Source organism: Streptopelia decaocto (assembly GCF_964273445.1).
Source record: "Streptopelia decaocto genome assembly, chromosome: Z".
In the NCBI taxonomy this organism is placed as follows: domain Eukaryota; kingdom Metazoa; phylum Chordata; class Aves; order Columbiformes; family Columbidae; genus Streptopelia; species Streptopelia decaocto.
Genome location: NC_138657.1, coordinates 23,923,617 through 23,940,233, shown reverse-complemented (window position 1 = coordinate 23,940,233; position 16,617 = coordinate 23,923,617). Strand labels below are relative to the sequence as shown.

General features: G+C 41.0%; 1 protein-coding gene across 1 annotated transcript in view; it reads left to right on the top strand.

Annotated features, from left to right (window-relative positions):
- The window catches only part of RCL1 (RNA terminal phosphate cyclase like 1), a 29,947-nt gene that overhangs the window by 9,708 nt on the left and 3,622 nt on the right, over positions 1-16,617 (top strand). The window contains exons 5-8 of the mRNA XM_082074834.1: positions 962-1,086; positions 3,619-3,744; positions 7,245-7,401; positions 13,840-13,943. Coding sequence (XP_081930960.1) covers positions 962-1,086; positions 3,619-3,744; positions 7,245-7,401; positions 13,840-13,943 — 512 coding nt within the window. The remainder of the gene's footprint in view (positions 1-961; positions 1,087-3,618; positions 3,745-7,244; positions 7,402-13,839; positions 13,944-16,617) is intronic.

Sequence of the window (16,617 nt, the reverse complement as noted above, 5' to 3'; positions counted from 1 at the left end):
GAAAGTAGTGACTTTTCTTAGTCTCGGAGCTAAGAAATATTTTTGTTGTCTTGTTCCTCTTAATTTAACTTGCTTTTCCTTCTACTTGCTCTACCTGCCCTGTGCTTAGGGCTAGGGAGTAACATAGAATCCTTTGCCTCCTTCACCAGCAGAGGAGCTGGATCTGTGTTTGGGTGATTGGGGTTTGCTTCCAGTTTGGAAAACACAGAAAATAAACTTCTTTTTTTTAAAGACTACACTCTTCACAGGCCCAATAAAGCTTCATGTGGAATGCATTTTTTAGATTGGAGAAAGAAACTGTCGCCTTTCAAAGTTAAGAGTGCTCATTTAAATCGTGAGAAGGCCATAGCTGCACCACTAGTCTTTGCTTGCTCTGCCAATCCCCCTGGGTGCCTCCCCCCATGCTGCCCATGGCCCCATACCCCCTCCAGCTCCGCACAGCAGGGCCAGTTTACAGCTCCCCACAGCCCTGCCCTGAGCCAGGCCCTCCCATGGCCCTGTGTCCCATCGCCATCCCTGGGGAGCCTGGCTGGGGCAGTGGGACAGGCTGAGGCTGCTTATGGGAATGAGTTAATTCTGGTGCCCTATGGACATCTAGCCATCAAACACTTCTAGACTTTGTTCAGCAGTGAGGTACTGAGTTGCTATTAGAGACCTGTCTTAAGCCGTGGTTGCCCTCCTGCTAAAGATGTTGGATTTTTGTTTGATTGGTTTTGTTTTCCATTGAGAAAACTTGCCCTACTGTAATAGAGAGAGAGAAGGAAAAAATGAGTAGATTTTTCGTTACAGATTGGTGCAAAATCTGTTTCTGCTTTTAGGATGTCTCTTTATCACCTGTGTTCACATAATACCTCTCTCAATAACTTTTTATTATAGATTAAATAAAAGCTATTGTTTGTGAGTGTGTAAGTACATTCTTTGTGCTCTTAACTAACCTGCTTTTTTCCTTCATTGTGTCTAGATCAACCGGAGAGGAATGCCTCCCAAAGGGGGTGGCGAGATACTGTTTGCTTGCCCAGTGAGAAAGGTCTTGCAGCCTGTTCAGTTCACAGACCCTGGCAAAATCAAGCGCATCAGAGGAACTGCGTATCCTTTTTTTTTTTTTTTATAACTTTTTTCTTTTAAATTATTTTGCCTTAAAAAATGGAGTCACAGAAGGGCACCTGTGTTGCTGAGCATGTGTCCAGATAACACAGAGTGACATTACACAGAGGGATCACACAACTAGATGTCTCAAAACTGCTGCGTTTAGAACATTGCTGTTCAAAAAGCATCAGTAGACAAGTAAATAGATTAAAAACTGAACAGCACCATTTAATATATTTTCAATAGGAAGAAGTTAAAATACCTTCTATCACATACTGTAGCAGCACTAAAAGAAATCTGACCTTGTGTGTAAATCCAGTAGTAACAAATGTAGTTTTGTTATGCACTGAATAGGTGGCATCTTGGCTTCTAATGAGTCTAGCAGAGTGTTGGATGGGAGCTCAACTATTACTATAGTTCAGTTTACACCTCACTGCACACATGTGAACTAAGCTTTTTAGTGTGTTATGAGCAGAAATTTGTTAGCTCTTTGCCTTCAGTAATACCATTGGAGATGGAAGTGGAGGCCGTTTTATATCTGCACGGAGATAAGGGCACAAAATAGTGTTGTGAAGTACTCACTTTTGGAAACAGAACTGCACATCTAGTTAATGTTTTGGGGTTTATGTGTTTTCTTTTGTTTTTGTTGTTGTTTTGTGTGTGCGTGCGTGTTCTTTTTTTTCCTTTGTGGTTTTTATATGATCTGTTATGAGCCTGCTGTCACCATGGGAAGAAGGCAGAAATCCCTTATAGGTAAGGTATACTAAAGGTTGTATTTCATGAGCTCCTGCTCTTCCTTGAGTGTTGGCCAACTTGTAGTTTAATTTGTGATTATGAAAGTCCCAAATGTGATCTGGCTTTGATTACTCAGAAGGAAAGCAAAAATGAGAGCATGTTTCTTGCCAGAGGTGCAGACTTGCAGCCTGTTCCTACTTTTACTTTATTTCATTCCATCATAATTGTGTGTGAGAAGAGCACGCCTTGACTTCTGTTTCCATCTGCAGCACTTGGATGAGTGCAGCATTGCAAAGTGAGAACAATTTGCTGGGTGCATATGATGTAGAGTAAAAAGGAGGTAGCTCTTTGTGCTTTTGTTGGTGTTTGTCATGGTCTTTCCATGAAGAAATAATTTCCTTATGCCTCCATCCACCTCTCTAGTAAGTAGTTTAGCCTCTCTGTGTGAAGGAGGAAGCAATGATTATGGCTTTAGTGCCATCTTTCTGAATTGACATTAATGCACAGTGGCACTTTGAGCTACTTTGACTGGATTTGTTTGGTGTCTGTGAACTACATATTTTTGAATTTCCACTTCAGGTTTTCCTGGGCTCTTTCTCAGGGATAAAGGTTTGCCTTTAGTAAACCTGGTGAGAGGCAGTCTCAGTTTAGCCATTAAGTGGTCCTTCAGGCCAGTAAAACACAAAACCTCTGGAAGGATAAGGGCTTAGTTCTTCTACGTGTGCATTTTTGTCCCCTCAAGATTCAAGTGAGCAAATCAGCTTCCTCACCACTGGGGAGCTTGTGTTGCAGCAACCTTTTATAGTCATCCACAATACTGAATGCACCAGCTGTGCAGAATGATCAGTTTTCTGATTAATATTTAGTGGTTTTGGCCTTAAGATCCTAAAGCTTTTTGTTTACCGACTCCACAAGACAATGCAATGGAAACTTGTAGAAAAGGAATTCTCTTCTGCCAGCTGGGAGGTTTGAGAGTGTTTCTCTGTGCTGCCATGTGCATGTCGGTGCAGAGGTGTGGTTACACATGCAGAGCATGAGCTTGCATTATAGTTGGGATGGAATTTGGAGCACAATGTGCTCTATACATTTGAGGATCTATTGGGAACATAACCGAAGCAGCACCTGAGTAAAAAGGCACAAAAGCAGTTGGTCTGTTGGATGCTGTGAGGAAGTGGGTTGGGATGAGCAGGAAGGTGGTAATTTCTTCTTCCCTGAAACCATTACCTTCAGATGCTTAGTGAGTAGAGAACCAGTGAGCTTGGTAGCCACACAGCACTGCAAAATAGTTGGAGAGAGCAAAGTTTTTTTAGCCTTTTAAAATTGTTCTTTTCTTTCATCAAATTTTTTGTCTTTAATCTACCCAGTTTCTCCCTGGCAGAAACAGAAGGACAGCATTTCTTGCTGCTAATTCAGGGAAACTTTGCCTATCACCATCTTTTATTAGTATTTGAAGAGCAGACCACACAAGACTCCTTCCATTATAAGAAAGCACAGGGTGGCAGAACAACAATTTAAAATTATCAAAGGGCATTTTTAAGAAAGATGTTTACCTAGTCATAATAAGCTGTTCTGCACATGTTCTGTGTACCTCACTTCAAGGTATATCAGTGAAGACTGTAGAAAACACTTAGGCACATGTGCTTCTCTACAGGAAAATGGACCAGGGCTCCTGAAAGGATGAATAGGACAAAACCATATTTTCTGAAATAATGCTTTGGGACCTCTTGTCCACTTTTGTCAGTCTCTGGTTTAAATTTATTTTGTGACCACAATGAATTCCTTAGCTTGGAAATGTAGATACTCTGTCAGAGTGTCACCACAGATGGCAAACAGAATGGTGGAGTCTGCAAGGAGCATCCTGAATAAATTCCTCCCAGACATTTACATCTACACAGACCATATGAAGGGGGCCAGCTCTGGAAAGTGAGTATGCCATATTGACAGAAATGTAATTCGCCTTTTTTTTTTTTTGTTTGCTGGGATATTCTGATCTGTAATTTTATTGAGTTTTAGAACATGGTCTTCTGTTTTGCTGGCTTTAAATAAATATTCCTCATGGGGAAAAAGTGGAATGAATCGCTAGATATTTGTTTTACTTGTGGTGAAGGGGTAGATGTGTTACCTTTACCTTAAACAAGGAAGGTAATACATCATTGCTTCCACTAAAGGCAACTTGAGCTCCCTTCAGTTTTAAACCTGTTACTTTGAAGTGAGATCGAGGTCAGAGATGCCATAGTGTGTAGTGCAGTTGAGTTTGAATGCTGGTTTTCACATCTTCTGATGGAAACGGTAGTATTAAGGATGGGACCAAACTGTCTTAGAAAACTTTTGAGCTGTATGGGTTGTCTTCTACTTTACTATTACAAAAATAGCTGAAGACATGTCCTTTCACCAGTGATGACTGGAAAATTGAGACATTAATTTACTGTACTTCTGCAGATTTTGTTTGCCGGCAGAACACTAAAGCGATGGATGTGATTCAGCAAACTTTATTGATATCTGTCAACTTTGTTGTCCTCTTGTCACTTTTCACTGAGGTTTAAGGAGTTGTCAATAACTAATTTGTTTGTCTTCTGTCTGTATGCTCAAATGCAAGCACACACATCTTCTTTCATTGTTTCTGCTTTTTAAAATATTACCTTAAAGAAAACTTGTTAGGTTTGCAAGATTAAAAATCTAAAAATTTTTGACTAACTTTTTTTTCCTATTTTTGAATCCTTCATCACATTCAATATCCCAGGAGTCTTGTGGCTTCAGACTGGTAACAGTGATCAGAATTGTGAAAACTTGCCTGGGATATGTGTGGACCTCAGGTCCTATTTTGTTTTTTACCTGCCTATGAAGTGAAAAAGTCAAATGAACTGGGACAGCAGCATTACATTTACTGCTTGCCTGGGTAGCCCATTGTGCAGCTTTGTCTGAAACAGAGTTAATTTTCTTCTTGCAATTAGAAAATGTGCTTTTTTATAGCTAGTACAGTAGTTGTTTTGATTTAGTTTGAGAACAAGAAGCTAACATCCCAGGACAGAGCTAATGTTTTCCTTCGAGTAACTTTCCAGTGTCTTTGAGTTGGAACGAAGAGAGTGTAAGAGCTGCCGTTATCTCGGCTGTTATCTGGAAGCCAAGGTCTGAGCGCTCTGCCCACAGGTGTGTGAGGCAGCGAGGAAGGGGGACATGGATGGGGCAGACCTGACTGACATCCAGACTGATCAGTGAGGATATTCCATGCCTTTAGGATCATGCTTCATATTTAAGGAGAGGTGGGTTTTTCCAGCTAGAGAGATGGAGATCAGTTCTGATTCAGCTCCATTTTGGTGCAATTCCATTCAGGAGTTCCTTTTGCCGTTTTGCTATTTTGCAGAGGCCTCTGGGCCTTTCTGCTTTTTTCCCTCTGCCGCTGGGATCAGCTGTTCAGGACCAGGGTGCTCTCTCTCCTCCCAGGACTGGCCGCTCCATGCGGACCGAGTTTGTGAGGAATTTTTAACCATGTCCCTTCCACAGTGCCAGAAACTTCAGGGAATGCATCATTTGAGCATCTTCTGCCACCTGTGATGTCTGTCTAATCAGAAACTTCTTGGTTCTGTGTTGAGCATTTGCAGCAAAATGTTTGTGCAGATGCTTCCTAATACTGTCTGCACCTACATGAGGTACTGGATGATTTGATTTTTGTTTACGCAGATTGCTACATGCCACTGAACACTAACAAAATCTAACAGTGTGTGTAGTTATTAAAGGATACCTGTCCAAAAAATCACATCTTTGACACTGCACGTGTCATGCTTTGTAGATGTCTTCTCTCTTTCAGAGGAAGGAAAGGAGAAAAGCATCTTTAACATACCTTCTGTGTTGCTCAGGAAGTGCAGTCAGCTAAATATGGGTGGGAACCACTCGGATCTTTTCTTTCCCACCCTACTGAAATGCCTCTGGAGGAGCTGTTGTTTTTATGGCTGGTCAGAGTTTGTGTGTCTTGGTGTTTGGGGTTTGATTTTGTGGTTTGTTGATGCTGGTGACATTCCTGACAGTTTTGGGTCAGTGGAACTATTGAAATTAAGAAGTTTCGGTGGTGAAGGCAGCAGGAGTCCAGAACTGTGAGAATTCCTGTACGTGGAGTGAAGTTAATTTAACCTTATTTCAAATGGCTAGCTATTGATGCTCTTCCAGAGCCTAGAAATAAGAGGATCTTGTGACTTTTTTTCCTTTCCTTACGGCTTTCTGATTTCTCAGCAAGCTGTACTCAGCCACGTGTGACTTTCTTGGAGCAAAAATGTTTCTAAACATTCACAATAGCATTTTGTAGGATGCTAAGCTATGATGAAAATAGGGATTTTTTGTTTCTTTGAAATATATGTTCAGAATTCTTAGACAGTTGTAATTATTTGGATGGTATGAAACTGAAAGTGAAAAGAAGTGATTGGAAATACAAGTAATGTGGATCAAACTTTTTTTTTTTTTTTCCTCCTCCTTTGTGCCATGCGTATGGTCTAATCTTGCTAAATACTGAAGCTTCCAGGGAAAGAGCCCAGTGCCTAAAGAAAGTTAGTATTAGTTTTGAACATTGCAGAGGAGAAACTCCAGATACCTTCGAAATGCTTATCAGACATGAATTAAATAAATGTGAACATTACTATTTTTTAATAGGGGAGGGTATTTCTGAAGTTTGGATGGATTGTGTTTTGTTTTGTTTTTGTTTGTTTTTTGTTTTTGTTTGGTTTTTTGTTTGGTTTTTTGTTTTTGTTTGTTTTTTGTTTTTGTTTGTTTTTTTGTTTTTGTTTGTTTTTTTGTTTTTGTTTGCTTTTTGTTTTTGTTTGCTTTTTGTTTTTGTTTGCTTTTTGTTTTTGTTTGCTTTTTGTTTTTGTTTGCTTTTTGTTTTTGTTTGCTTTTTGTTTTTGTTTGCTTTTTGTTTTTGTTTGCTTTTTGTTTTTGTTTGCTTTTTGTTTTTGTTTGCTTTTTGTTTTTGTTTGCTTTTTGTTTTTGTTTGCTTTTTGTTTTTGTTTGCTTTTTGTTTTTGTTTGCTTTTTGTTTTTGTTTGCTTTTTGTTTTTGTTTGCTTTTTGTTTTTGTTTGCTTTTTGTTTTTGTTTGCTTTTTGTTTTTGTTTGCTTTTTGTTTTTGTTTGCTTTTTGTTTTTGTTTGGTTTTTTTGTTTGTTTTTTGTTTTTGTTTTTGGTTTTCCCTTTAAAAGAGTTTGTGCCAGGAGTAGCCATCACAGTGGGTTTGCAGCAAGTGGTACTGGGTATAACTTTTAAACACTGTTGTTACTGTTTTTTTTCCAGGGTGAATCAAATTTCTGAACGAGTCCAAATTCCCAGTATTGTCCTATGAAAGGAGCTGTTTGTGACTTGAGGAAGGGGTTTGCTGGGAGTCATTCTTAGCTCATTACTTGATTTTTGTCCTTAAATCAAATGCACTTTTTCCCTTTCTTTCAGGTCACCGGGTTTTGGCCTGTGCCTTACTGCAGAAACCATCAATGGCACTGTTCTCAGTGCTGAGCTGGCTTCAAACCCTCAGGGCCAGGGAGCAGCTGTGCTTCCTGAGGAACTTGGTCAGAATTGTGCTAAACTGTTGCTTGAGGAGGTCTACAGGGTAAGTGGCCAATACGTTCTGCATGTATAGCTGTAGGGAAAGAAGGGGATGACATATTGATAAAGCAAGAAGTGGTTTAAGGGCACCCTCAGGCAGCCTCATATCCAAACAGAGAAATGAACTGATGCTGCCAGTGTCTTCTTCATCCAGGTAAGGAGTGGTTTTTGAATGATTCCACTAACAGTGTAATGACTTATTGGGCCATGTGATTTCCCATGTCCGGGAGATGTTAACTATGGATCATAGTAGTGACAAATTTTTCTTTTGTTGCGTTCTGTCTGCAACAGATTTCAGTTGGGTTCACATGGGCTGATACTTTTTTTTAATAATAAGTTGAGGGGGTAATAGAGTCAGTGCTCTTAAGCTGGTGGTTGGAATGGGGCATTATGAGTGGGAGAATATATGAGGAATCATAGAACAGTTTGTGTTGGAAGGGACCTTCAAAGGTCATCTTGTCCAACCCCCCCTGCAATGAGCAGGAACATCTTCAACTAGATCAGGTTGCTCAGGGCCCCATCCAGCCTTGCCTGGAATGTCTCCAGGGATGGGGCATCTACCACCTCTCTGGGTAACCTGTGCCAATGTTTTACAATCCTCCATGTAAAAAATGAGGAAGCAGAAGGGGGAGGGAAAAAAAAAGCAGCTAGGCTAAATGCCGGCCACTTGATGGTAATGATAACAAAATCAAATGCACTGAAACTTGTTGATCATATGAGGAACTGGCTGAATGGTTTGTTGGAAAAGAGCCTGGATAGTGTTTGTCTAGGAGTCTTAAGTGCATCACAGTCTTCTGCATATTTTTTTTAAATGTTTTTCATTTGTAGTGAGACTTTTAGTGGATGAGCAGTTTTCAGTCTTACAAGTGATTTGGCAGTTAGCATGATAGTGAGTTTCTGGTTTAATAAAGAACCTACCTTTTGTTGTGTATATCCTCAAGTGTTAAAGTAGCTGTTAGGGCTGACAAAACACATTTGGCCATTAGGAGGCAGTCATCTACAAATTGTACTTACTCTTTTTAAAAAACTAATTCCTCTCAACTGGACTGAACTGATAGGATTTTGCAAAAGTATTAAAAATGCCATTAATAAGATTCTGTGTTAGGCAATATAGTCAGCTATAAAATTAGCCCTTAACCTCATAAACCACATCTGTGCCTGTAGTAGATTGTTCATCTATGCCCATCTTACTTTTTCCTTTCCCTGCTGCAAACCCTTCATCTGTCTGAATTACCATCTTTCCCACTTGTTCCAGTCTTCCATTAATATTTTGTCTTTTTTTTATTCCATATATGCACCATGTTTCTAGAGGACTCTCCCTTTCTAGCCCAAGGTTCTTGTATCATAGAAATGCCACAAATATTCTTCCTGGGTACAGTCCATACTGCTGGCATTTGAAAGTACAGCATGCGTGGAGAGTGCAGTCACAAACAGTGACTGAAACATGTCTGTTTCTACAATTAGGTAGTGACAGGTAGCTATTTTTATTTGAGGACTGAACTGTAAAATCTTTCAGCTTGTCCCTCCACTCCCTGGCCCAAAAAGGAAAGAAAAAAATATTGTGTGTTTATTGCTTTGTGTAAACCTCTTGGGAGACATCCTTAGGTAGTCAGATGATTGGAGGCACCAAAAATCCAATTTCCACATACTTTTATCAGCAGCAATAGGTATTTTTTTCTTTTGAAAAAAAAAAACATCCAGCACTTGACAGATTTAAACTAGAGAGGGAATTTGTCAAGATAGTATACTTTCTTCAGAGTCAGATGTCAGAGAGCTTCTGAAATGAAGAGGGCTGGAAAGATGCGAACCAGGTAATTTTCTGCTTTACTGTACTGCAGCCATTTGAATGTGGTGAGTTAAATTCTGCAAACTACCAGGATAGTGACGAACTTGGGACAACAGAAGAAAAAGCATTTGAGGAGTAAACAGGGTCAGGTAAATCTCTGAATGATGAAGTGATAGGCCATGAGATTTGTGTGTCTTTGAAGATCAGGTTCTGAGTGAGTGAGGTGATTACCTGCAGCCTGCTATGGTACCGCTGCTGCTCCTGGAAGGCTCTTTTATGTGTGTGCCGCGTCAGTTCAAGAGTGACTGACTGTCCTGATTGCAGCTCAGATAGCATTAATTTTCTTCCTACTTGCTATTATATTGCTGTGTGCTGGATTTAGTATGTGAAGAATGTTGATGATACATTGATATTGTAGTTGTTGCTGGGTAGTCCAGGACTTCAGCTTCCCATGTTATACCAGGTACACAAGAAGCTGGGAGGGGGCACAGCCAGGACAGCCGACCCAAGCTGGCCAAAGAGGTGTTCCTTATCATAAGATATCATACTCAGTGTATAAACCCGAGTTGGCTGATGGGGGGCGCAAATACTGCTACTGGGGAGGGAACAGGCTGTTGGTGTCACAGTCGGTGAGCAATTGCATTGTGTATCAGTTTATTAATATTATTATATTTATTAGTAGTATTAGTATTACCACAGATACGTTCCTCTGTTGTCCTAATAAACTGATCTCAACTTACAAGTTTTTTTCCCCTTTCTGATTCTCTACCCCATCCAGCTTGGGGGTGGCAGTTGTGAGCTGCATCATCCTGGTTGCCAGCTGGGGTTAAACCAGGACACTGACAAGTGCTCAGCAGTGTAAGGACTGTTTGTCGTCCTCCACTCATGGTGGAAAAGTTCTTGTTAGCATTTTTGGCTATTGTGCTGCTTATCCACTGGAGGGCTCCATCCTTGTTCAGTATTCATGAATTCCCCAGTCCCTCTGCCACAGGTAATACGGTGGCTTTTGTTCTGTAGTTTTTAGAATGAACATTTATCTATGACACACATGTTCACACAGCACTAGCCAGAAATTTGGAAAGATGGGCTTTCTCATTGATTTTTTTTTTTTTTTTCTTTTTTTAAACTTAGGTCAGTTTGATCTAGTGTTGATCCCAGAGGGGGTATAAAAATATGTTGCAAAGTGTGCAGTGTTTGTTTAGTTTGAAGATACTATTTTTTTAAGTTTCTTTGCCTAGATGAGACATCTAGTGAAACAGTAAAAATTAGGGAAAGCTGTGCATGAACCAAATACCGCTTGCTCTGAACAGGCACTCTTTAAGTCCCACTCTCTTTATATCAGCTACTCACTGAATGCAGGGTTCAGGGGGTAATTCGTCTCCCTGTGTTTAGATCCTCTCTTTATGAGATTGTTTCTCCATCTGTGTCTTTGCCCATAGTTGCTGTGCTGCAGGAGAGAGGGAGAGTGGGCCAGAAAAGGGCATCCTGGGACCACTGGAGATAATTCTTTGTAGAAGGGTTTTAGCTGTCTGGGTCACCCACAAATCTGCTGGAGTGCATTACTATTTAAAGGGGCTCAGGGACATCTGTTAAAGAGCTTGTTTAATGCTTTCTATTATGTGAACATTACCACCTAGGAAATATAAGGCTTTGAGTCTTGCTATGTTAAGTGCTAAACACCCCCTTTTATTAAGCCTTCAAAAGTAAATGAAAGAGGCTGTATGATTCATGGAATCAGTGGAGCTTTTTTTATGCACGTTTGTTGATGGAAATATGTCAGAGCTAATTGACTAATAGGTAGCACAGTGCTAATTACTGCTACCCTGAAATAAGGGGCATGGAGTGACTGGCTAGCATTGTTTTTACAAATCCATATGTAATTCTTCCCTGAACTTGATTGTAAAAGGCCAATAAAGATTTTCATCTTGTCTTTGAAATGCATTAGTTTTAGTGGCTTTCTGTAGCAGGTGATTGGCAAAATGGAAGGGCCTGGAAGAACTGGAAAAGGATTGAACGTTTGTATTCCTTGTGCTTGTGAGAAATAGGGGAGGATGCAATACATATTTAAGGCTGAGTTCTTTAATGAAAAAAGGCTGGGTTGTTAGTGGGGCTTGGAGGGACAGGAGGGGTAAGGCTGTTTCTTATATTTAACTAGAGCTAAAATGAGTGAAGCATTTCACTGAAGGCTTAATTTTCAAGATGGCCTTACTTCAGTGTGACAAGGCTCTGCTCCATTCTTCTGGAAGAAAAACAAACAAAAAAACCCGCCAACCAAAGCACCCACCTCTGCACTTCACCTAACAAGTTATTGAAGCATGCAAGTATTTACCACACAGGTAAGGGAGGAAATTGTATGTATGCCAAAAATAGAACCGAGAGTAAATGAAAGCTGGAGTCAAGCTCAGAAGAATAATGCTCTTCAAAACACAGTTATCCAATACCCAGAGTTGTGGTATTTGTATAACAACATTTCAAAATGGATGGGATTTTAAGTGATCTGTGTCTCTAATTATCACATTCAGCTGGATCTGGCTCTATTGTAAATGAAAACAATAATAGAGAAACGGCTATAAACTGAATTAATACAGACTAGAAACTGCATTCTGGGTTGGTAATGAGTGCCAGCTATTTTGGAACAAAAGTCAGTACTTTGGCTCTGACTTCACCCATCCCATTTCTCTTGGGAGGGATGTTTTTTATTTTGAACTCTTGAGTAAGTGGCAGGTGGATTCAGCGAAAAAAAGCTGGCCTCCTTGGAAGCAACATGTCCTTCATTTGGCACAAGTTACTGTTCTGTCATAGTTAGATTACAAGCAAATCACTTAATTTCTCTGTCTGGTAACTGCGTATGAGGAAGTGGCATAACAGCATGTTGCTAATGCACAAGAATAGTGGGGACGACTGACTCACTGCAGCAAGAGCTTGTGTAAGCAGCTAGGACATGATGGATGCATCATCTTCTGTTGTATTGTTTAGGTTGTGGTTGTGTCCATGCTGACTGAAGATTTTGTATAAATTTGGTCATAAGAATAGATGTTTTATAATGTTTTCAGCTTTAGAAAAACAAAAACAAGCTCAGAAAACGTAAAGTTTTCATTCAAGTAATAAAGAACATTTTGAATTATTAACTGAACTTGAAATACAGAAAGTCCTGTCTCAGGAATGCTTCTTGCCAGACTCTCATCTGCTTCTTGTATGTGTTTCAGATTTGCAAATACAGCTGGTGAGAACCATGGCTCTAAATTGCACCAGCAAATTCTGCAGGTACCCTGTCCTCTCAAGATAAAGCACAATTTTTATCAGTCCCATAGAGGGCCTTAGGTTGAGTGTTACTAGGAATTAGGTCATGGTAGTGAATATAATGAAGATGTTGCCTTCGTTGTTGTGTATCATTTGGTGCAAGAAGTGCAGAGGCTTTTTTCCAGAAGAACGGAGCTGAGACTCTTCACGCTGAAGCAACGGCGTCTTTTAAATTAAACCTTCAGTAGCTCCCCTTGGGAAGGTCCTCCTTTCTGCCCTCTCACTGAGAAAATGTACTGAGCTTGTCACATCTTTGTGTTTTCTTAATCTATGTAGTCCAAAATTTACTTTGCCCCCCCCTCGCTTATTGGATAGTATTATCTCATAAAATGATGACAGGTTACTCTCTGCCTGCAAAGGTAACTTTTACCTCATTAGAGAATATGTTTTTAAAAGGATGAATTTTTAGTTTTGCTCTCTGCAGAGAGCCTATCCAGAGGGCTTAGCATTAGGCCTGATCCAGCAGGAAACTGTTCACAGATTTCATGTGGCTTTGGATCAGGAGGAATATAAGGACATTCCAAAATAATGTTATGCTGGATTTTTTTTTTTTTTAATTTTCACGGTGTTTCCATAGTCATAGTAAGTAAATCTTCTCTACAGTCTTCTCTTGACTGAAAGTACCCCTTTTAATTTATGTTCAACCTTTATAAACAAAACAAGCCTTCCAATTCTAATTTACATATGCAGCATAGTTAACACCTTCCACAGAGAAAACAATTTACCATGCATATCTGACTTATTACAGTCAAATACGTGCAAGAGTATATGTAGTTCTACATAAATTTATGCATGGCTCTTTCACATAGCAATTAAAAAAAATCTTCCCATTTTAAATATGGGACAAAAAGTGTTTTACAAATGTAAAACCACATAAGTTAGCAGCAAGGGTGCAGGTGGATGTGTGTGAAACAACTTTTAACTTGCTGATTTGCACCTGCTAGCACTGAACTATTTTTCTGAATTCAACTTTTTATAGTTATCATAGAGTACTGCAATTCATGGTATCTTCAAATGTACCTGATCTGTTATTATTAATAATACCTATTTTCAGTTTACTGCAAATAAATTCTTCAGTGCTTATGTTCTGTGATACTAGAAGAGAACAAGTTGAGAGAAATGAGAGGAATCTTTAATGTGACCTTGTTACTGGGTTTTGGTTTAGTTGTGTTTCTTTCCCAGCCTATTTGGCATTAATTTGTCATTGTTACAAAATCTAGATTTTTACCTTTTGGCCCTTGAAAACTGGGAGCGGTAATTCAGACTTTTAAGTGTATCTTTCTCCTTCGTTACTCTCCTCCCATCCCAATGTCTGGTTGGTACAGAGATTAATTATTAAAACATTTTGGTTTGCAGGGAGGCTGTGTAGATTCAACAAATCAGAGCCTTGTTCTGCTCCTCATGACCCTTGGACAACGAGATGTTTCCAAAGTCCTGTTAGGACCTCTGTCTCCATACACGTAAGTTGTTTTGTTCTGTTTAATTTCCCAGTCTTGTCTAATTCAGTCCTCTTATTGCACAGCTGTTTTTTTAATATATGGATGACTTTGCCTGTGGCTATGAATAGAACAACTTGTACCTGTCTTCAAATGAAACAGGTGGTGTAAGTTACCTAGTGTTTATTTCTACACTTTATAAGCTTATTCTCTTGCTGTTCTATATTATTCCTGGTTCTGAGAATTGCAGAGGTGGGTTTTATTGATGGTTCTTAGTCTCGGATTGTATGTGTACATTAGTTTGCTTTTTGTTGCCTAGCATACTCTACCGTGTTTTCTTAGTGATCTTTCTGTAGCTGTGGCATTAAGTGGCATGTTTCACATGGGTAGCCAAATGCTAAAACTGTGGTTGTCCACAGGAGACAGCTTCAGATTTCAATTCATGGAGCTATATGTGACCTGAAAGCTTTTAAGCAGTGGACCTCTGTCCAGTCCCTCAGTTTCAGCTTTTATTAAAGGTTTGTCTGTGGCTGGTGGTGGCTCAGAGGATAGAAAAAAGACTACATTTCTTACATTGCTAGTTGCAACACACAGGTTAGGGGAAGGGCATCCATTACCAAAAACTTAATTTACTTTATCAGACTGACAAGTAGTTGACCAGATCACAATTATTCCTAGGGACTGAGCAGTTTTCCTGTAATCCAATGGAGGAAGGGTTGCTTATCTGACAATGGCATCAAATAATAAGACTATGAACTGTCCTTTTTCGGTTATCATGGTACCGGTGCTGTATACGTGAAAGGTACAGTACTGTGATAACTGAAGAATGGTGGTGCCATCACATGAGAGCTAGAAATTGCCTAACTGCTATTCTCAACCCCTGATATCTTGGAAAGAACGTTCATCAGATTTTTAGGGGAAAACAGGGAAGCCTCCCATTGCACAGGGACAGAGTAATCCCCTGTAAAGGAAGTATTCACATGAAGGGCTTACTAAGAGTAGATACCAGTTTTTGAAGTGCACAGTTAAGCCTAGGAAGCAAACCAATCACTTTTTTTGTCTTTGATGCCATGAAAATCACACAAGTGCTCTGGTCTGTTTGTAAAGAGGCTAATGTCAAGTGAATGGGTTGTCATTTCTTCCAGGAGTGTGTGGCAGGGATGAAAGTCAGGAGCAGACATCCTGAAGCAGCATGTTTCACAAGCGTGTGATTCTGTGAGAATCTGTGACTCATCAATCCGATGAGGATCTATTCAGAGATCACGCAGCTTTGTCTGCATCACACCCATGTCCTCACTAAGGCAGCTTATAAAAGGCTGGGAAGTTTGGCTCCCAAGCAACTCATCGGATGCACAGGCTTTTGAAGTAAATTACAGTACTGTCATGTTCTACTTCATTGTCCTTCCTTTTCTCTCTTGGAACTGTGACATCTCTGCTGTCATCCTACAGAGTCTGAAGCTATTTATAAGCCATATTATGCTAGATTTGCTTCCCTGTCTAGCAGAATCACAGAATGTCAGGAATTGGAAGGGACCTCAAAGATCATCTAGTCCAATCCGCCTGCCAGAGCAGGAACACCTAGATGAGGTTACACCGGAATGTGTCCAGGTGGGTTTTGAATGTCTCCAGAGAAGGAGACTTCACAACCTCCCTGGGCAGCCTGTTCCAGTGCTCTGATACCCTCACTGAGAAGAAGTTTCGTCTCAAATTTAAGTGGAATGTAGCATGCATGTGACAGTTTAGCTGATGGATGAGAGCACCGCAGGGGGATATGGTGCTTTGGAATATACCCATCAATATGAGGAAACATTTCCCAGATTTGTGTATTTCCACAGGAGACATCCTTTGCCTCTGCTAATAGCATGGGATGGGGGGTACTAGCAATGCCATGAGCGGGGCTGCCCTGGATGACAGTGGGGACACCGGTCCCAAAAAGACTACTTGGCCTGCAGCCATCAGGATTGCCTCCTCTGGTCTTAGGCTGCAGATTTCACAGGATTAAGCACCTCTCTGTCAGGCTGCGCTTAAAATCAAATGCATGGTACTGGCTGTGTTGCCACCTGGCAGAGATGGGTGCTACAGGACAGGCTGGTCTGCAGGCGGGTGAATTGGCATGGCCAAGCGTATGCGAAGGAGAAAAACGGGAGCGCTCCAGCTCCCTGGCCTTTGGTTTTGCAAGGGCTTCGGGCTGGGGGGCACTGGGAGAGGTGCAGCCCCTGAAGTGGGGCTGCCCCGCCACAGCCTGCTGCTGCCCGGCTGGGCCGCTACTCTCACTGTCGGCTGTTCCCCGAGCCCATCCCAGGGCCGGGGGTGCCTGCCCCCGCTGCCTCCCCGCAGCGCAGGGCAGTGCCCCCGGCGGCCGGAGGAGGCCGCACAGAGCGGCCGCGGTTCGGGCCTGGCTCCCGCCCGTCCGCCCGGGGCCGTGTGAAGGGGTTCTGTAGCTTTCAGTACTGCTTAGCAGGCTGCTGGGACAAGAGAGCACTTAGATGGACTTTTTTCTTTTTTGTTACCATAAAGGCTTTTTATGTGAAAGTGGCTGGCCCAGAGGAAAACCTCATGGTTTATGTAGCTGTCCCTGGGCCTGAGGAGAAGTGCTGAGCTTTGCCTCGTTCTTACCTGAACAGTCCACATTTCTAGCAAAATAAAACTTGTCTGCACTTCTCACCCTCAGTCCTCCAGTCTGTGTGTGTGTGTTTGG